The 21017-nt window shown below is 39.9% G+C and overlaps 1 protein-coding gene across 1 annotated transcript; it reads right to left on the reverse strand.

Annotated features, from left to right (window-relative positions):
- Positions 1–4356: 4356 nt before the first annotated feature.
- Positions 4357–12648, reverse strand: MMP1 (matrix metallopeptidase 1). Its single transcript, XM_012455240.2, has 10 exons — positions 12476–12648; positions 11764–12008; positions 11518–11666; positions 11166–11291; positions 10263–10418; positions 9985–10102; positions 7337–7470; positions 5668–5830; positions 5042–5145; positions 4357–4931 (listed from the first exon to the last, which is right to left on the reverse strand). Exons 1-10 carry the CDS (start codon positions 12578–12580, stop codon positions 4822–4824), a joined length of 1410 nt encoding a protein of 469 aa, XP_012310663.2. The 5' UTR covers positions 12581–12648; the 3' UTR covers positions 4357–4821.
- Positions 12649–21017: the final 8369 nt, after the last annotated feature.

The raw sequence follows: 21017 nt of genomic DNA on the forward strand, positions 1-21017 counted from the left end.
CCACTTTTGGATGGGGTTGTTTGTGTTTTTCTTGTAAATCTGTTTTAGTTCTTTGTAGCTTCTGGATGTTAGCCCTTTGTCAGATGGGTAGATTGCAAAAATTTTTTCCCATTCTCTTGGTTGCTGCTTCACTCTAATGATTGTTTCCTTTGCTGTACAGAAGCTCTGGAGTTTAATTAGATCCCATTTGTCTATTTTGGCTTTTGTTGCCAATGCTTTTGGTGTTTTAGTCATGAAGTCCTTGCTTATGCCTATGTACTGAATGGTTTTGCCTAGGTTTTCTTCTAGGGTTTTTATGGTGTTAGGTCTTATGTTTAAGTCTTTAATCCATCTGGAGTTAGTTTTAGTGTATGGTGTCAGGAAGGGGTCCAGTTTCTGCTTTCTGCACATGGCTAAACAGTTTTCCCAACACCATTTATTAAATCCTTTCCCCATTGCTTGTTTTTGTCAGGTTTATCAAAGATCAGATGGTTGTAGATGTGTGGCGTTGCCTCCGAGGCCTCTGTTCTGTTCTATTGGTCTATATCTTTGTTTTGGTACCAGTACCATGCTGTTTTGATTACTGTAGCCTTGCAGTATAGTTTGAAATCAGGTAGCGTGATGCCTCCGGCTTTGTTCTTTTTGCTTAGGATTGTCTTGGCTATGCGGGCTCTCTTTTGCTTCCATATGAAGTTTAAGGTGGTTTTTTCCAGTTCTGTGAAGAAGGTCATTAGTAGCTTGATGGGGATAGCATTGAATCTATAAATTACTTTGGGTAGTATGGGCATTTTCACAATACCAATTCTTCCTAACTATGAGCATGGAATGTTTTTCCATCTATTTGTTTCCTCTCTTATTTCGTTGAGCAGTGGTTTGTAGTTCACCTTGAAGAGGTCCTTTACATCCTTTGCTACTTGTATTCCTGGGTATTTTATTCTCTTGGTAGCAATTGTGAATGGGTGTTTGCTCATGATTTGGCTCTCTGTTAGTCTGTTATTGGTGTAGAGAAATGCTTGTGATTTCTGCACATTGATTTTGTATCCTGAGACTTTGCTGAAGTTGCAACTCAGTTTAAGCAACTTCAGCAAAGCCTCAGGATACAAAATCAATGTGCAGAAATCACAAGCATTTTCTAGTGCATTTCTGAGCTCAAAGACAATAAGGGAAATCTCTAAACACTCCTCTTGAATCACTCCATATCATGTTTCTGAGGCTGTGTTAATTTTCTCTAGTAAAGAAATCATGTCTGACATAGTAGCTGTAATGGTAATTTGCCACTAGGCACATTACCTGCTAGGTAGTTACCCACTAGGTAAGTCTACCATCGTGATGTATTTGGTTTATGCAGGGGGTCCAAGGATTAACTGAATGAGGTTGTGAGATGATCTCCCTCCTTGTTGCTTTTAAATCTCTGATGGTGTAACCAGTGCAATCCTCCTGGGATGTGACATTGGGGTTTTGCTGCTTTTGGTTTGCTATTTTGGAGCAGTTTCAGGGGCTTGTGCTTGACCCTTCCTACCATAAAGATCTTATTCCAGAAGTCAGGGAATGACCACAAGATGGTCTGTGAACCCACTGGACCCATTGTGAGATGACCTTGAGTCAGAATTCTATTTATCACTTTCCCTCATATGCCTCCTTTCTAAACTGAAAGGCCCTAATACCATTTTGGGGCCTCTAATACCAGTGTCAGTTCAGATCTGATATCAAACTGTCCTTGCAAAATCTGAGTACTCTTCCTCCCCGGTGCACACTTACCCTGGTGGATGGCCATAGGTCCCTTTGTGGGGATAATTTAACACACATATGCAGTCCTTGGTATATAATGGCATCACAGTCACTAAGATGTGTGTGTGTGTGTGTGTGTGTGTGTGAGAGAGAGAGAGAGAGACTAGGTTCCCTTGAAGGATTTCTCTCTCCATATATACACATACATACACACACACACACACACGTAAGTTTTGTGTGATTTCTACATACATATGTAAGGATGGTTTATATATACATAGGTATATGTATGTATATGTATGTGTATAAATGGAAAGATATATGTATGCATGTATACATATGTATATATGTATATGGATATGGATGTGTATGTATACATGTATATACATGTATATACATATGTATATATGCACTTTTGCTGTACAGCTATCCCATCATCTTTAATTCCCCAGAAACACGTCATATTCTTAACCTACCCCACAGAGAATAACTACCACCAGGTATCTCTGAGACACCAGTGTGTACCCTCACTAGTGTGGTCCTTATGGTCTCAATGAAAGGAGTGCCCTCTGGGTCTTCCCAGGCAACAGAGTATGCTGGTGGGCTCTTCAATCTCATGTCATAGATTCATTTTAAGGTTCAAATGTCTTGTGCCTTCTGACTTCTTCCTCGAAATCATGCCAAAGAAATTCTGGCATCTCCACTACCATAGGACATCATTGTGTCCAAGATTTGAAAATCCATATCTGCAGAATATTAGACAAGCTCTTGGTTTCCTTTCTAGAAAATTGACTCCCAAGTCAAGAATATGTGTACTGATGTTAATAAATTCTTCCCTCTCCAGCCAAACATCCCCTACCTTAATCCAGTACCTTTCAGATTTACTCTCATAGGTGTTTTCTTGATTTCTGATGATACTTAATGCCCAGGTCCTATAATTCTTTTGGTTAGTAGCCTATTTCCTACCATAGCTAGGATCTGAACTATGCTGAGACCTGAGCTTAGTCATTTGCCTGGAAACAATGTATGGAGAAAAGAGCAATTTGGGAGGAGGGCAAGCAGTATCTCATTTGAGACAAAAACCAGGTCTTTATCAATTTTCCATGCAAGCATAGTTTGTGCTCCTCTGGCAAGAGGGAGGTACTACGTCTGCCTGTGTAGAGCTTGCTTCTGCCTACGTAAAGCTACTTGCAAGACTCCTATCTACATAAAAGTCCGCCCAAATTAGTCATGATAAACTAGTGATTATCTTGACAAACCATATTATGTGGCATTAACCAAGTATAAAATCTTAGTGGCTTAGCACAATAAAAACTATATATATATATATATATTTAGAGACAGGGTCTCGCTCTGTTGCCCAGGCTGGAGGGCAGTGGTGATATGGTTTGCCTGTGTGTCCCCATGCAAATCTTATGTGGAATTGTAATTCCCCAGCGTTGGAGGAGGGACCCAGTGGGAGGTAACTGAATCATGGGAGTGGATTTCCACCTTGCTGTATTTGTTATAGTGTATGAGTTCTCACATGATCTGGTTGTTGGAAAGTGTGTACCACTTCCCCCTGCTCTGTCTTCCTCTTGCTCCAGCCACGCAGGACATGCTGGCTTCCCTTTCACCTTCTGCCCTTTCACCTTATACGTTTCCTGAGGCCTCCCCAGCCATGCTTCCTGTACAGCCTGTGAAACTGTGAGCCGATTAAATCTCTTTTCTTTATAAATTACCAGTCTGAGGTAATTCTTTATAGCAGTGTGAGAAGGGACTAATAAAGGGGTATGATTATGGCTCACTGCAGGTTCCAACTCCTGGGCTCAAGTGATCTTCCCATCTCAGCCCTCTGAGTAGCTGGGACTACTAGATATAGTGTGTACCACTATATCTAGCTATTTTTACAATTTTTTTTTTGTAAAGGTGGAGCCTTACTATGTTGCCCAGGTTGGTCTCAAACTCCTAGGCTCAATCAATCCTCCTGTCTCAGCCACCCAAAATGCTAGGATTATAGGTGTGAGCCACCATGACCGGCCTAAAATTTGATTTCCTACTTCAGCAAAGTCTGCTGAGGTTTGGGTAACTGTTTGGAGCAGTTACCTTCAGCAATTCAGCTTGTTCTAGCTTGTGACAACCCACTCATGAGGTACTTCTAAAACCACCACAGAAGGAGTAGACTACCAGAGAAATCTCCACCAGCAATTAAATGTTGGAGTCTGAAAATGTCATTTGTCACTTCTTCATGCAACCCACTGGCTAGAAGTAGTCGGGTGCCCCACTGCCCATCACCCATGCTCTCTTTGCTACTGCAAGGAGTTGGACTGTGGGAAAATGGAACCCTCCCATGTGTTCAGAAGAGAGAAAATGATATACACTTAGAACGCTCTATCACGATGTCATTGATTTTAACCAAAATCTCTTTTGGAATCCATACATGGGGCAAGGGGAATGAATACCCCCACCCCCAGTTTATATAATATACATTGTATGTAAATAGAGAATATTTGAGTTTTTTGTATATCCTAATTTCCCACATGAATATTTTTTATATTGTCTACTTCCCATTTCAAATTTGAAAAACGGTCTTTGTGAGTGTGGCTTTGTCATTAGAAAACAATAATAAATATCATAGAAAGGGTATAAAACAGTAGAAACAAGGTCGACTTCATTCCAAACATAAAACACTTTATTTTGTGTAAGAAGAGTTATCCCTTTCCCAGCCAGGGTGACACCAGTGACTGTGCATGTGTTCTTTAGCTGATTTTCCTCCGGTGAAGACTCATGTCTCCGGTCTCTTTCTGTCTTGAACGGATATGTTTGTCACTGAAGGTGCTCTCTGGGATCAATGTCAGAGTTGTATACTCTAGAAAAGATCTTTGCAACTCTGGCCCAGTTGAGTCCATAAGCCACAAACTTGACTTTTCTTACTCACCATTTGTAGAACTAAATTATATTAGTACAAAAAGGGCTACATTCTAAATCGTAAAAAAATATGCTGAATGAGGTATAAATAAGATTATATTCCATATAACAGTGATTCCAGAGGTTAAAAATGACGGAAAAACAGTTCTTCAGGAAAACAACTTCTTTGGACTCACATAACGTATTTTACATTCAAATTAGTAATGTTCAATTTTTTCTGCAGTTGAACCAGCTATTAGCTTTCTGGAGAGTCAAAATTCTCTTCGTTTCAGGTTCAAATTTGTATTGCCTTGTTTTATGAAAGAAATAAAAAAATCCTAGAAACAAAACAAAACACAGATATTTTTGATATTTGCTGTTCCAACTGGCATTTATGATGCTACTGCTAGGGCAATGAAATGGAGGAAATATATATATATTTGCTTACCATCTTTCATGAAAACTGCATCAACCTTGTGGCCAATTCCAGGAAAGTCATCTGCTATCATTTTGGGATAACCTGCATCCATAGATCGTTTATATTCATCATACCTGCTCAGAAAAATGTTAAGAGTGTCAGACCTTTTGCTAAACATGTAGACTCTCAAAATCATTACAGAAAATATACCATCAGGAATTTAACCAGAATATTTCATTTTATAGATCATTTGTAAAATGGGGAGTAGTTGGGGTAAGGTGGAATGTGGGGTGAACTAAAAGGTTTATAAGGCTCTCTGAAGTCCAACATCGAATTATCCGGTAGGTTCTACATTATGTCTTATTGAGGTAACATGCTATGGAAGATAAGTTCCTTTTGGCCGAAGTAGCTTGGTTAAGATGAATGCCCTTAATTCTCCATCTTTTTAAAATTCATCCCCATACATTCTCTGGAATCCCAGTACAGGCATTTTGTGATGATTATTGGTCAACAGACTAGATAATAGGCTGGCACCAGCCCTTCACAGAAAAGGATGCTTGGCCAAGGCACTCTGAGACTCACTTTGAAATGGTGCAATCTAGAACTTTTTATGTAGAAAGAACTGAGACCGTAACATTTTCTGCACTTAAACTTACCTCCAGTATTTGTTACCAACAAAGAAGTAGGTTTTTCCAGTATTTTCCTCAGAAAGAGCAGCATCAATATGCTTCACAGTTCTAGGGAAGCCAAAGGAGCTGTAGATGTCCTTGGGGTATCCGTGTAGCACATTCTGTCCCTGAGCAGCCCAGTACTTATTCCCTGCCAGTCAAGAAACAGTGATGAAAACACTTGCCCAAGACTTCCATAGACATTAAGGTGAATTTCTAGCTAAGTTCTTAGTTTCACATGCTAGCACAGTGCCCTGGCTACAGATTAGAATTATCTAGGGAGATATTTTAAAATACTGATGCCAGGACCCTATTCCAGACCAATTAAATGTGTCTATCTTTTGAAGCTTCCTAGGTGATTCTAATCTGCAGCAAGCTTTGAGAATGACTCATTTATGGAATTGGGGGCTTCTTTCCAAAGTCAGATGTTCAAATGACTAAAGAGTTAGTGATGCCACCTTGGTGACATAAACTTCAGTTCTCCAGCTTTGCTCATGGACTGCAAATGTTCAAACCATTTGTATCGAAAGGGCGGAGTGCTGTAGTGACTCCCAACCTGTAAGGATTTGCGATTCTGGATTCAAATCACTGCACTTGACTAGAAGACAGTTCCAAATACTTGAATTAATGCTGTGTCCAGATTCTGTGTTTATACTCAGTAAGCCCTTCATCACATAAAGCCGATCTCATATACTAAAAGCCAAGATTTTTCTCATTGTACACGTGCTATCTACCCCTCATGAAAAAGGATTTTATAACGTTTTGTCTCTAATATCCATTTAATTTCATAATTTAAAGGCTAGAAATCCTGTTTCAAAGCATCTGGTCCATCTGACCTGGATTTAATTCTTTGCCTTGAGTGTGTGGCTGAGTCAAATGTTTTACTCATTGTACTATGCTAAACACATATGTCATGGCATAGTGCCTTCAAAGCCGGGAGCTGATCACTGGATTGTGTTTCAATCTGGCAGAATCAAAGAAGTTTCTCCCATTCAATTCAGAACTTCTCATAATTTGACGTCATATGTACTGCCCAGGAAACTTGTTAAAATTCAGATTCTATCAAAGAAGATCTGAAGTGGGAACTGAAATTCTGAATCTGCAATAGACTGTCAGGTGATGCCAGCGCTGCTGGTCTGAGGACCACACTCTCCCAGCAGGGCTGCAGCATCTCTTATCTGGCTGCCTGCTGGAGACTCCCCCATTCTCAAGAGGGTGGTCTGGGTTAAGATAGAGTCTAGGAAATGATACCAACAAAATCCTTCTGTTCCATCCTCTGCAGGACTGGTGCAAGTCTCGATTTTTACTTTGAGTGTTCCCAGGAATATGGAGGGGGCTTTAAATACACAGTTTGTGTGGAAAACATTTTTGGAGGGGCTTTTAAATACACAGTTTGTGCAGAAAACATTTTTGGAAATCTAGATTCATTAAAAAGGTGAGAACATTCTATTTACAGTCATTTGCCTTTTGTTTAAAATGACTCCAAACTGTACTACACGCTGTTCAGTTAAGTTGCTGGACTTTCATTGATTTGGTTGGTGAGACTGAGATTTTCAATAGTCCCTGGAGAGAATGTAGCTGGTACTCTTATATCTCAGCCCAAAAGGGAATGAAAAATTAATTTGTAAAAACAATGAAAAATAATTAGAAGGATTACCTTTGAAAAACCGGACTTCATCTCTGTCGGCAAATTCATAAGCAGCTTCAAGGCCATTTGGCAATTGTGGCCAGAAAACAGAAATGAAATTGAGCTCAACTTCTGGGTAGAAGGGATTTGTGCGCATGTAGAATCTGATTCAAAAAAAAAAAGAAAGAAAAGTTTGCATCTAATGTGTGGTAATCTCTGGCAGGCATCCAGCTCCTTCTTGTTGCTGGCACTAGTGGTGTGCTGGTAAATGTTTAACATTCAGCTCTCCAAAGGAGGGTTGGTTTATAGAATTTGCTTATTTCCCTTCGTTAAAATACTCCCATTATGATGAATTTAAAGAGTCTCAGTGGAGCACCGTTGTATAGCATACAAATAAAACAGGCATATGTAACTTTAAGAACATAAATAAGTAGAAAAATGCAGTAAAAATTATGACAAAGTGATGAGTTTTGATTACTTTTATTACCTTTCATTTTAATGTAACTTAATTTTGTTTATATACTTTAAGTTTTATCTGTTTATTATTTATTTAATTCATTTATTTTTGAGACAGGGGCTCACTCTGCTGCCCAGGCTAGAGTTCAGTGGTGCAATCTTGGCTCACTGCAACCTCTTCCTCCCAGGTTCAAGGATTCTCCTGCCTCAACCTCCTGAGTAGCTGAGGTTACAGGTACAGGCCAACATGCCCAGCTAATTTTTGTACTTTTAGTAGAGACAGGGTTTCACTATGTTGGCCAGGCTGGTCTTGAACTCCTGACCTCAAATGATTTCCCCGCCTCAGCCTCCCAAAGTGCTGGGATTGCAAGTGTGAGACACTGAGCCTCGCCTATAATATAGTTTTTAATAATGGCTATGGTTCACAGCTAACTTGCAAAATTCTTCGAAATTTAACAGTCGGCCTTGGTGAGCCATTAGGAGTCAGCTGTGCACATTACCAGCTGGACCACGACTCTAATATCCTATATTTAGTGAGTACTTACAGCACACCAGGCCCACTCCTTACATCCTTACACTTCTCACATCCTTACACTCCTTACAGCACACCAGGCCCACTCCTTACACTCCTTACAAGGACACTACAAGAAAGTATTTGAGGATGAGAAACTGAGGTCGGGGAGCCTAAGGGAGGTGTTGAAGGCCACCTAGCTAGTAAGAGGCTAAGGTTATTTAAACTCAGCTCTGGCAGCCACTCCCTTTGTGGTCCCTCGGTCAGTAGTACTTATACAAAGTGGATTATAGAGCTTGTAGGGACTAGGGTAACAGCACAGAATAAACTGTCATGAGGGCTGACACAGAAGAGTTCTCCAGATTCCAGGCCACAGGGAAGCCTACGTATGACCCTGGCCATCAGAAACCTGACTTCTAGGTCCAGTCCTGCCTCTGCCTGGCTGTGATGCCTTGGGCAAATCAGTTGCTATCTCTTTCTCTAGCCTTTCATGTCTCTCTGACATGGCAACATTTAAATGATCTCTGTATCCTTTCAATACTGGAAAATCCTGAAATTGAGCCTGTTTCTTGTAGTAATATTTGGTTTGATAGGTGTGTCCTGCTGTACTGAGAGGTTTCCTTTAAAACCATGTGTTTTCTTAACTTGTCCTAGCATTGAACCACACCCTGTATAGTTTACATCCAGCCTTATCTTTTACGCTTAAAAGTAAAGAGGGGGCTCTTTACTTTTAAGCGTAAAAGATAATTGTGAGCCAATTATGAGCCAGTGCCCTGAATTCTGGGATAGACGCGACCACAGAGTAGTAAAGCAGGGCCACAGCACCCTGAGAGGCTGAAGAGAACGAGCCTTTCAGGTCACCCTGACTTTCTATGTGCTGATCTTTCTGTAGACTGCGTCATTCACCAAATGCGGTGTGTAACAATACAACAGAAGAGTGTGTTATTATTTTGCCTGATCCTTTAGGAATCGCTATGGTACAGAGAGCAGGCCTGCTCCTTGCATGTGAGATGACCCCAATCTTTTTGAGCCCACACACTGCAGAGGGAATTTTAGGATTCTCCTTTGAAGAGGAAAGCACCATGTTGTGGCTGCCCCTATCTGTCCGAGGAGGGATTTCGGTTCTTGGGAACTTTTCCAGCATTGGTTCCCTGCCTTCTCTTCTCTGGGCCTCCAGGGGGCAACAGAGACCCTTCACGATCGTAGACTTTGGGAGGACCATTTTTCCAGGATGGCAGGAGTGATGATTAAAGGATGGCCATGCAACCCTCATCAGTAAGATGTTGCTATGGAAAGGACCACTTTCTCCTAAGAAAGTCCTATGAGACTCCTCACCATAAAGAGTGGCATAATGAAAAGAGACCTGAAGTAGGAGACAGAAGACCAATAACTGCTGTGCCACCAATGAGCTCTGTGGCCCCAAGAGATCTCTTTCCATCTCTCTGACTTACTTTGCTGATCTATAAAATGGGATTATACATACTGATTTTCTAAAGCAATTATATTTTCTTAGAATCAGATGACTTAATACATGTGAAAAAACAAAGTTGTTACAAGTACATTCTGTTGTACAAATGCATGCATTTGCTACCATATAATTATAGATGTAAATAAGTGTGAAATAAGTAACACGTGAAGCATAATAGTTACCATAGTAGTGAATGTTGTTATTATTACAAATGTAGATCATAAAGAAGAACTGACATCTTACCTGTCTTTAAAGAAAAACACTTCTCCCCGAATCGTAGTTATAGCATCAAAGGTTAGCTTGCTGTCACACACTTGTGGGGTTTGTGGGCCTGTAGGCTGGACAGGATTTTGGGACTTTCCTAAGGAAAATAAAATACCTGGAGTTAGTTTTGTGGAGTATTAGAAAACTACATAAACCATGAGGACAGCTTCTTCAGGGGTATCATTAATGGCTGTTTTATTTAAAGCAGGTATAAAGACCACCAGGCCCTTGTCCATAACATTATTCTCCATACTCACCATATATGGCTTGGATGCCATCAATGTCATCCTGAGCCAGCTGAACATTACCACTGAAGGTGTAGCTGGGGAACATCAGAGCCCCGATATCAGTAGAATGAGAGAGTCCAAGGGAATGGCCAAGTTCATGAGCCGCAACACGATATAAGTTGTACTCTAAAAAAGCCAATAAATCCATTTTAACTATTTGAAATGTATTCCTTTTTGAGGCATTTAACTAACAAATAATTTACAACTACAAGGATGAATGTTCCTATTTTCTCAGTGACTTTTTGAAATATATGTGTGTATATCTTTCTTCCAAAGGCAGAAGGCATGTGTTTATTAATAATGAAGACACATGTTAAAACCTAAACTCTATGATTACACTGTTACAATTAAAAGACAAACACAGCTGACTAAAAGCCTACCACAGATTAGTCAACCTTACCAATGATTAAATGACATATTAGTTCACAGATAAGCAATAAAGTTTTATTAACATTTAATATTTTTCTTATTTATAAAGCTGATAAATGTTGACTGCTGGAAATTTTGGAAAACACAGAAACCTTCCTTTTCTTTAATTTCCACATAAGTTTATGACCACTATTAAATTTTGCTGTTTTCTTCTAATGAAAAAGATTCAGTGGTGATGACTACAAGTTAAACATCAAAGTTTTCAACATTTTCTTAATAAAAATTTTAGAGTGGCCTACTTGTCATTGCTAAGATATTGTTAGCTAGCAGACATGACATCTCACTTTTCTAAGTGTATCACTAATTTTCTGAGTGGTAATAGAAAAATATATACTTCTACAAATGCATTCTAAATCAACTAATATTGGTCAACTAAATCAACCAATATTACAGTCAAACATGAAGGGGTGGGAGAATTGAGAGAAGCAAATTTGATTGGCTTACCTCTGAAATTGTTGGTCCACGTTTCATCTTCATCAAAATGAGCATCCCCTCCAATACCTGGGCCTGGTTGAAAAGCATGAGCAAGATTTCCTCCAGGTCCATCAAAGGGAGAATTATCCTGATGATCTGAAAGAAACAGTAATCAATGAGGAGTCCTTGTGGTTCTTATGTAGGCTAAGCTAGAAGGGCAAGCATTAGCTTTGTTAAGGGACCAATAGACCTCCATCAAATGTGATGCAGTTTCTCTCTTTGAGTCCATAAAATCAACATTCCTTTTAAACAAGCAACTCCAGTTAGAAAGCTGTGAAATTTAGGGACAAGGTGAGGTTAAGGTGCTACGAAAAGAACGTACCTCCCCTGACAAAAGATATCATTATGTCTGCTTGACCCTTAGGGACCTTGGTGAATGTCAGAGGTGTGACATTACTCCAGAGTTGAAAGGCTTTCTCAATGGCCTGGTCCACATCTGCTCTTGGCAAATCTGGAGTGTAATTTTCAATCCTTAGAATGAAATAAAAAAACAGAGACATGTTGGATCTGACTTCTTAACCACTGTTATGGGAAATAGCTCTCTCACTCTGGCCCTCAGTCTGGCTACCTGTAGGTCAGATGTGTTTTCTCCCATCGAGGGTTCCCCTCAGTGAGGACGAACCGAGCCACATCAGGCACTCCACATCTGGGCTGCTTCATCACGTTCAGGGTTTCAGCATCTGGTTTCCCCGTCACTTTCAGCCCAAAGAATTCCTGCATTTGCTTCAATTTTTCAACCACTGGGCCACTGCTTCTCTTCTTTTCAACTTGCTTGCCGTCATTCTTCAGGTTGTAGTATTGTTCCAGGTATTTCTGACAAAAGAAAATTATCAAAACACTGCATGGGAAATCTTTCTCATTATTCTAAAAACCAATGGCATTAAGTTTTAGCCAAGACAGAGAACTGCTTTTAAAGCTTGTGTTTAGGTTTCACAATTGCTTTTATCCTTATCTTTGGTGAGAAATGAAATTTCAGAGTAGAAATTCCCCTCTATTAGGTACTGTGAACTATGAACTTCATAGTAGAGCAAGATTTCCATACTGTGGCAAGTCTAAAATTTGTAAGAGAGGTTTGAATACCATTCCTTTAGTTCCCTCTCATCTCCAACTGGAAAAGGAGAGCCTATGCATGGCTAGATATATTTTTGTGGGAGAGTGGTGTTTCTAGCAAAATAAAATTGTCTTTATAGGAAATCCAACCTTAAAAAACTCCATTTCATTTCTGTGGAAATACACAAACTAAAGATTTGCATTATTGTCATTTGCAATGTAGCATTTACCTGGACTATCTCCACATCTTGCTCTTGTGTTTCTAGAGTCGCTGGGAAGCCATGAGACACCACACCCCAGAACAGCAGCAGCAGCAGCGGAGGATAGCTGTGCATATTGGCCTTTGTCTTCCTTCTCAGTGCAAGGCAAGTGATGGGTTCTCAGCTCCCTACTGCTTCAATATCCCAGCTGGGAAGCTCCCTCTGTATATATAGAGTCCTTGCCCTTCTAGAAAGCCGAAGGCTGTCTGACTCATGTTTTATTAACATCCTCTTGATTACCTATGAATAGATTAAGCAATCATCAGCAATAGTGACTCCTAGCAGATTGTTTGGAATCGCTTGGTGTTGCAACGTCATGATTAATTTCAAATAAGACGTATGTGAAGGAGACACACTCTACCATGTAAACAGTGGTTTTCTCCAATTCATTTCTCTGAGATTTGAGAAAGCCTCTTGTTATATACACAGGTCAAAGAGTACTTTATGGACTTTTTGAAAAAGACTTGATTCTGATGGTCATAAAGTGCTACAGGTTTCTCCATACACCTTGCTCCCAGGACAGAGGGCGGAATTACTAACACTGTGCACCTTATGCTGTCCAGCACCCGTGCTGACTGAAGTTCAGCTCCTCCAGCACTCACTTTATGGTGACTCTCTGGGGTTCTCCGAGGTTCCCTTCTGCTTTGGTTAAGCTGCCTGGTACCCTATTGCAATAGCACCACGGCTTCCCTTAATCTTTACTCAGAGCCAGGCGTGGTGGCTCAAGCCTGTAATCCCAGAATTTTGGGAGGCCGAGCCAGGGGAATTGCTTGAGCCCAGGAGTTCAAGATCAGCCTGGGAAACATGGTGAAAACCCATCTCTACAAAAAAATTTTTTTTTTTTTAATTAGCCAAGCATGGAGGCATGTGCCTGTAGTCCCAGCCACTGAAGAGGCTGAGGTACGTGGATCACTTGAGCCTGGGAGGTTGAGGTTGCAGTGAGCTGTGATCATGCCATTGCACTCCAGCCTAGACAACAGAGTGAGATCCTGTCTAAAATAAAATTTAAAAAAATTTACTCAGGCCTAGGATTTAAGAGTCTTACCTGAGAAGACCCCTCATGCACAAGAGTATGAGATAACTCCCCACCCTGTGTCAGCCTTGCCTATCATCATCATGGGAGAAATAGGATCCTTCCCTGAAACCTATCAAAATGTACCAGATGATGAAAAGGCTGGAAAGAGCTGAGCATGACTCTGGGGTCTTATTTTTAATCATACTTGTTCCCCTTGATATGAGTACATCTTTGCTCATTGGTGCTAGGAAGCATTTATTTATTCTTTCATGTATGCATTCATTCATATATTTATGCATTCCTCCATTCAAAAGATCTTCATCAGCATCTCCTGCCCATAAAAATAAATATATGGCTATGTAATGAAAGAAGTATATTCATGTACTTTGTTCCACGTTAAATTGTCTTGCATACTACCAGCTATCTGTAGCACTTGGTGAGAAAGGCTGGTCTATCTCTGTAGCTCCTCTACTCATGCCCTACGCTCCTTTCTTGGAAGCATTTACCGGAAACATACAGTGGAGAAACACTGACCTCTGTTTTATCACTTCAGCACCTTATGATGTTTCCCACCTTTTCCACTGTATTAGGTTTGCTTTTCAAGATGTTTCTCACCTTATGGGTTCCTGTTTCCTTGCCACACCAAGACTGATATCTCGCTCATAAACAATACTTCTGTATATCTTGGATTGTTCTGAAATACATCATATCCTCTCTAATCATTTAACCACAACTTCCTCATCTAAGTGGAGTAACATGTGAGTTCAAGTGGGTAAGAGGAATTGGAAGAAATTCTCATGAAAATGAAATCCTCTCCTTCTCACAGGCATCAGAGGGAGGGTGGGCAGAGACCAAAGAACACTTGCGAATGAAGTGACTTCAGCACAGACAAGGAAAATAGTGAAAGGGGTTCTTCATATTAGCGGGTGAACATATGCTATGTTTTAAAAGTCAAGGAGTGGCAGATATGCTCAATCGTGAGGGAGTCTGGTCAGTGTGAAGAGGTAACCGCCCCCCCGCCAGCTCCACTGAGACCTGGGAAACAAGGGTCAGTTAATAGGTAACTCAGGAAAGCAGCATCATAACCATCTACAATTAGACAGGAAATTGCATTAGGCATCACCCTAGGAGAGTCTCATACGCTGTCCCATCTGGCAAGAATCTGCACATGCTACAGTTTAGAAGTTTTCAAACTTTTATAAACTTCTGTATCCTTTACTTAAACAAAATCCCTTTTGGAAAGCCGATTTGAAAACTAGATGAAAGCGGAAGTTCTCTGGTGGAAGTTGGAAATAGGGCCCAGGAGTTCTCCACAACCCCCCACATCAGACCTGCTTTATCCTCCCCTCTACAGCAAAGCTCCCCAGTCTGAGCCCAGAGCTCTTATGCTAAATGCTCGTGGTGTTTCATTAAATGTCAGAGTTGCTAACATGGATTGGAAACTGGTTGCTTGAAACAGCTTTTCGTTAAGTCTTTTTCCTAAAAAACCAAAAAAGAAAAATTAAATTTTGGTTAAGCAGTCAGCCTAGATTCACACAGCCCTGAGTCTTGAAATTTCCAGTTAAGTCTTCACGGAAGATCTTCTAATACAACCTATGTAACTTTGGGGCTGGTGCTAGCCTGTGATTTATTTGAGAGTAAAAAATAAATGAAAAATTTAGAACAGAAAGCTGGGGATTAAATCCTAGCAATGCCTAGACTTAGCATAGTTTCCAAGAAGCTCAAAACATGTTAAATTTGTATTTGCTCTTCACGTCCAGATTATTTGTTTTCTCTGGGAGTATCTCCTTCCTCCATAATTCTCTTCTGAATGTAATTCTGAAATTATCCTCCTACCCCTTATGACAAACATAAAAGGGCTCTCGTGAGTGTGGCTCTGTCAGCTGACTCCAGACCTTTTCCAGGAAGGCAAATTATTTCCATGGTTTTCTTGGTTGCTTCATGCTGGCTGTTTTGTGAAAGGCCTCAAACATATTTGTATTTTCCGTATTTATTTAACTCAGTCTTGAAATTTCAATCTTGCTTCATTTTTTTTTATGCTTGGAAATTTAGCATTTTTAATTTTGTAATTCCATTTGAATGTCAGATATTTTTTTTTTCTGTTGTTTTGTCCTGCAAGTCTTGAAATGGTCTTTAGCCAGAGAGGTTAAATATTTAATGCTGTTTCATTTTGAGAGTTACATGTGGGAAAAATTTGCCCCACCGTCTATATTCTCCTTACATATGGCCATGCAGTAGCTTTATGGATAACCATTGACCAGACACTTAACAGACACGACACTTGGTACACACTGGTTCCATTAGTCCTCATGGTTACCTTCCTGGTAGAAATGGTTGATCAATCAACCTTGAGTCCGAGGTCACATAGCAGAGTGGTAGTCATGTGTTGAACACCCAGGTCTGTGCCACTCCAGTCCAAACATGGTACATAAACATACACAGTCTGGGTATAGGAATCTTGCTTCCCTAACAGAGAGAAAGTGTCTGGAGACACTAGGACTGTCACATTAACACCTTCATGTCCACAATAATGTCTCCATGCTACCACCCTGTCCCTCAGGCCTGAAAGAATCTTCCCCTTCAAGCTGCCATTCAATCTCCCTTATTTCCCTTACCAAACTTTTTGAATTTGTAGTTTATGCTACCTCAACTTAGTAGATGTCTGCAAATGATCATTACATGAAGAGTTAACAAATGAATAGATCAATGAAGAAATAGACACTTAAATGACACTTAAATAAAGGTCTATTTCTCATTAGGCTGAGTCTTATGCCCATAGCTAGGTTTTTATGTCTTTTACTCTCCCAAGACTAAATATTTTTAAATTATCATGGGAAGAATTTGGATATATTAACTGACTGGAGATTCAATTAACTAATTTATTTATTTAGAGACAAAGTCTCCCTCTGTTGGCTCAGGCTGGAATGTAGGCGCCTCAAACTACTGGGTTCAAGGAATCCTTCCACCTCAGCCTCCCAAGGAGCTAGAACTATTGATGTGCACCACCATGCCCCACTAATTTTTTTTTTTTTTTTTTGGTAGAGATGAATATGTTGGCCAGGCTAGTCTCAAACTCCTGGCCTCAGGTAATTTTCCCACCTCAGCCTCTCGAAGTGTTGGGATTATAGGCATGAGCCACCACATCCAGCCTTACTGGAGATTTTATATGAAGCATAGGAACACTTATTTCTGGTGATTTTCATGCCATGCTATAAGCATTTAGTATCTGATTATTTTGAGCACTTTATTAATGTTTTTGCCAATAATATTTTCTCATCTGTATAATTTATTAAACACTGTGGAAAATGCTTGTAGTTAGCATGTTCGTGAAAGAGGTTTTTGCAGCTGTAGCTCCTTTTTAAGGAAATTCAAACCAAGAGCCTTGCTGGGGATGAGTGCTACTCATACTACAGCTCAGTTCAGCCCCGTCAAAACCATCCTTTCTCAGCCCTTACATCTGTGAATACGAATTTGGGATGGATTTGAACTGGGGATGAGTGCTACTCATACTACAGCTCAGTTCAGCCCCGTCAAAATCATCCTTTCTCAGCCTTTACATCTGTGAATATGAATTTGAGATGGATTGGAAATATGTGACACAGCTTCCTGTGAGATTTTGGTCATGTGCCCAGACTATGACTTGCTTGTTTGGAGTCTCTGACATACACACGTGTGTGGCCCGGAGAGCTTTTAGTCTATGATTCAGAATTCAAACTATATTCCGTTGCAGAATTTTTCTGTTTTTTACAAAGTGAAATGTTCTCTTTGCCTACTACCCAATTCTTTTTAATTACCCTTAACTACTCATGCCTCAGCTGTAATTCTTTATTTATTTTTATTATTATATTTTTTGAGACAGGGTCTTGCTCTGTTGCCCGGGCTGGAGTGCAATGGCATGCCCACAGCTCATTGCAGCCTCCACCTCCTGGGCTCAAGTGATCCTCCCACATCAGCCTTTCAAGTAACTGGCACTACAGGTCTCAAACAGCAACCTGGGGACTCCAGGTGTATGCCACCACACTCAGCTAATTATTTTTTTTATAGAGACAAGGTCTTGCTATGTTGTTCATGCTGGTCTCAAACTCCTAGCCTCAAGTGATCCTCCCACATCGGCCTCCTAAAGTTATAATTATTCATGATGACTGGGCTTGTCAGCTGGCTTTTCTCAAATCAGTCAATTCTCTCTCTTTTTTTCTTTTCTATTGAGACAGAGTCTCACTCTTTCACCCAGGCTAGAGTGCAGTGGCATGATCTAGGCTGACTGCAACCTCTGCTTCCTGGGTTCAAGCAATTCTCCTGCCTCAGCCTCCCAAATGGCTGGGATTATAGGCATGTACCACCATGCCTGGCTAAGAATCAGTCAATTCTTATGAATTCTCAGTGAAAGAAATAACATTTAACCTTTACTGGGCTCTCTATACCTTTAATATACAAAACTATTTTATCTTTACAATAATCCTGTGGAACAGTTAGGGTAGATACTATTATTTCTATTTCACAGATGAAGAAACTGTGACAACTTTCCATGATTAAGTCTTTTGTCCAAGATGGTTCCTCTAGCAAGTAGTACAGACAGAAACTTAAAAAAGGTCTTTGGCTGCGAAACCAGGTAATTCAGCTCTTAATACAAAAGATTAAACCTGGCAGACATCTTTTTATACTTGATATTCAGATGCATTTTTTAGTTCTAACAGAAAATTATTAATGAACCCACCAATAAGACTGAATAGTCCCTTTGTGCTTAAACTGACATCTTCACCTGTGAATTCTCCCCTTCTCTCTCAAGGGTGTTTCTTGCCCTTGGCGCAGATTCTTCCCCTCATCCTGTGAACATGGCTGCTCTGTGAAATACGTGAAGGAGCACAACCCTAACAATTGTTTTATCCCATAACTCCTTGGGTGTCACTTTTCTCTTTATCATCAGCCTTGTTACTTAACTTTAATCTTGACCTTGACCTCACCCCCTTGTAGTACATTTTCAAACATTACTATTAACACCCACCATTTAAAAAAGTCAAATGGCTTTCCTTCGGTTCATATTTTCATCAGCCCTTTTTAGCATTCACTGCTCAGTCTTGGTAACCCTCTTGCCTTAGTTTGGGAGTTTCTGCACTTAATTTTTCTCCCTATACCTTTCTGATTATTTGTGCTCCTTTGCTGGCATCTCCTTCCTTCTTTTCCTCCTGAATCTAGCCATTCACCAAGGTTCTGTTTGGAATCTTCATTTTAAATCTCTGACCAATATTTCTCCAGAACAGTCTCATCTATTCCCATAACTTCACCTAACATCCCCACAAAAATTCCTTCCTAAATTCAAGCCCTACTGTTTTCCTGAACTCCTGTCTCATATTTTCTACTGCCACCAGGACACTTCCATCTGGATGTATCTGGTTTCATTTTCGTTTAAGACAAGACTCCTATTCCTCACTTTTCTACTTCTTACCTAGCATAGCTTGCTAAATCGCAGACCTGGGTTCAAATGCCAGCTCTGCCAGTTACTAGCTAAATGACCAATTATTCAATTTTGTTTTCTCATCTAAAAAATGGAAATAATAGCAGCACCTGCCTTAGATGGTTGTTTGGAGACTAAAATAAGATAATATACGTAAAATATATTAGTACAATGACTGGCACACAGTGAACACACAAAAAATATTTGCAATTATTTATATGAATAAAATGCTTCAGCCATGTCCATTGTCTAGCATGGTAAAAGGACCAGTCAGCAGAGTAAACAGACAACCCACAGAGTGGGAGAAAATCTTCACAATCTATATATCTGACAAAGGACTAATATCCAGAATCTACAATGAACTCAAATAAGTTATCAAGAAAAAAACCCAATGTTATCAAAAAGTGGGCTAAAGACAGGAACGGACAATTCTCAAAAAAAGATGGACAACAAACATATGAAAATATGCTCAACATCACTTATGATCAGGGAAATGCAAATCGAAATGATAATTCAACACCATCTTACTCCTGCAAGAATGGCCATAATCAAAAAATCAAAAAAACAGTAGATGTTGGCATGGATGTGGTGAACAGGGAACACTTCAACACTGCTGGTGGGAATGTAAACTAGTACAACCCTATGGAAAACAGTGTGGAGATTCCTTAAAGAACTAAAAGTAGAACTACCATTTGATCCAGCAATCCCACTACTGGGTATCTACCCAGAGGAAGAGAAGTTATTATGTGAAAAAGATTCTTGCACAGGCGTGTTTATAGTAGCACAGTTCACAATTGCAAAAACGTGGAACCAACCCAAATGCCCATCAATCGACGAGTATATATATATATACACACACACACACACACGCACACATATATGTGTGTGTGTGTATATATATATAGTCAGTGAAGTAACATTTAGACTGAGCCTTGAAGAATGGGTAAATTGTACTAAGTAGAAATGGAGGAGAATAAAAAATATGAAAAAGGAGAACAGGTGCAAGGCACATTTGGGAAACAATGTAATTCATTTTGTTTGCGTGGGGGTAGGATGAGTGTGAAGCTGGACTGGTAAGTTATTTTTGGATCTGAGCATGGAAGGTCTTAAGTTCATATCTGTTTTGCTTTAAAAAAATCTTTTTAAATTTCTATAGGTTATTGGGGAACAGGTGGTGTTTGGTTACATGTGTAAGTTCTTTAGCGGTGATTTGTGAGATTTACCCGAGCAGTATATACTCAGTTTGCAGTCTTTTATCCCTCACCCTCTCCTCACCCTTTCCTCCTAAATCCCCAACGTCCATTGTGTCATTCTTCTGCCTTTGCATCCTCACAGCTTAGCTCCCACTTAGGAGTGGGAACATAACGATGTTTGGTTTTCCATTCCTGAGTTACTTCACTTAGAATAATGGTCTCTAATCTCATGCAGGTTGCTGCAAATGCCATTAATTCATTTCTTTTTTAGAGATTCATTCTATTTCAGAAAGGAGACCAAATTACCTATTCTTCAAATTGTCTCATAAAAAAAAATAATCCTAGAGGTCAATTGAAAAGGAAATCAACTTATGCTTCCCTATTTCATATTAATGGTCCTTGAATTTAGGGTAATATAATAGTAATATTTTCCATATAAATCACATGCAATGAAAAGAGTTTCTGACACAGAATAGCATAATACATGCCAAATAAGAGTTAGCTTGATTATTTTTATTTTTGTGTGTGCTTTCCCCAATTAAATTCAATGTCAGGTAAAATGCAGAGATAGCCTCAGCCTGTCACCCCCGCAATGAGGCTCTGTGGGTTCTGCAGCAAAGCTGATAAAAGACAGCGCCCTACCTTTAGCCACAGCCTAGTTCTCCTCTCTGGTCCTGGGAAAGAAAACTAGGTTTCCAGGCCACACAGCTTTCAAAAATAGAATGCCTACGGTGGAGTGGAAGAATGTATATAGATAGAACGCATGTGACAAAATAGATTTTACAGAAATCTTCTCTGAGAATTATAGCCAGAACCCCTCGGAAAACTCTATCTTAAAAGCTACACAACTAG

The sequence above is a fragment of the Aotus nancymaae genome, unplaced genomic scaffold (assembly GCF_030222135.1).
Source record: "Aotus nancymaae isolate 86718 unplaced genomic scaffold, 86718_ANA_hifiasm-v0.15.2.pri h1tg000012l, whole genome shotgun sequence".
NCBI lineage: Eukaryota > Metazoa > Chordata > Mammalia > Primates > Aotidae > Aotus > Aotus nancymaae.

Excerpts from the sequence above, each read along its gene's own strand:
- MMP1 (XM_012455240.2), bottom strand. The coding sequence starts at position 12,580 with ATGCACAGCTATCCTCCGCTGCTGCTGCTGCTGTTCTGGGGTGTGGTG. Across the intron at positions 11,292-11,517 it reads GATATCTTTTGTCAGGGGAG|ATCATCAGGATAATTCTCCC; the intron begins GTACGTTCTTTT and ends TGTTTCTTTCAG. Across the intron at positions 10,103-10,262 it reads TGGCATCCAAGCCATATATG|GAAAGTCCCAAAATCCTGTC; the intron begins GTGAGTATGGAG and ends TATTTTCCTTAG.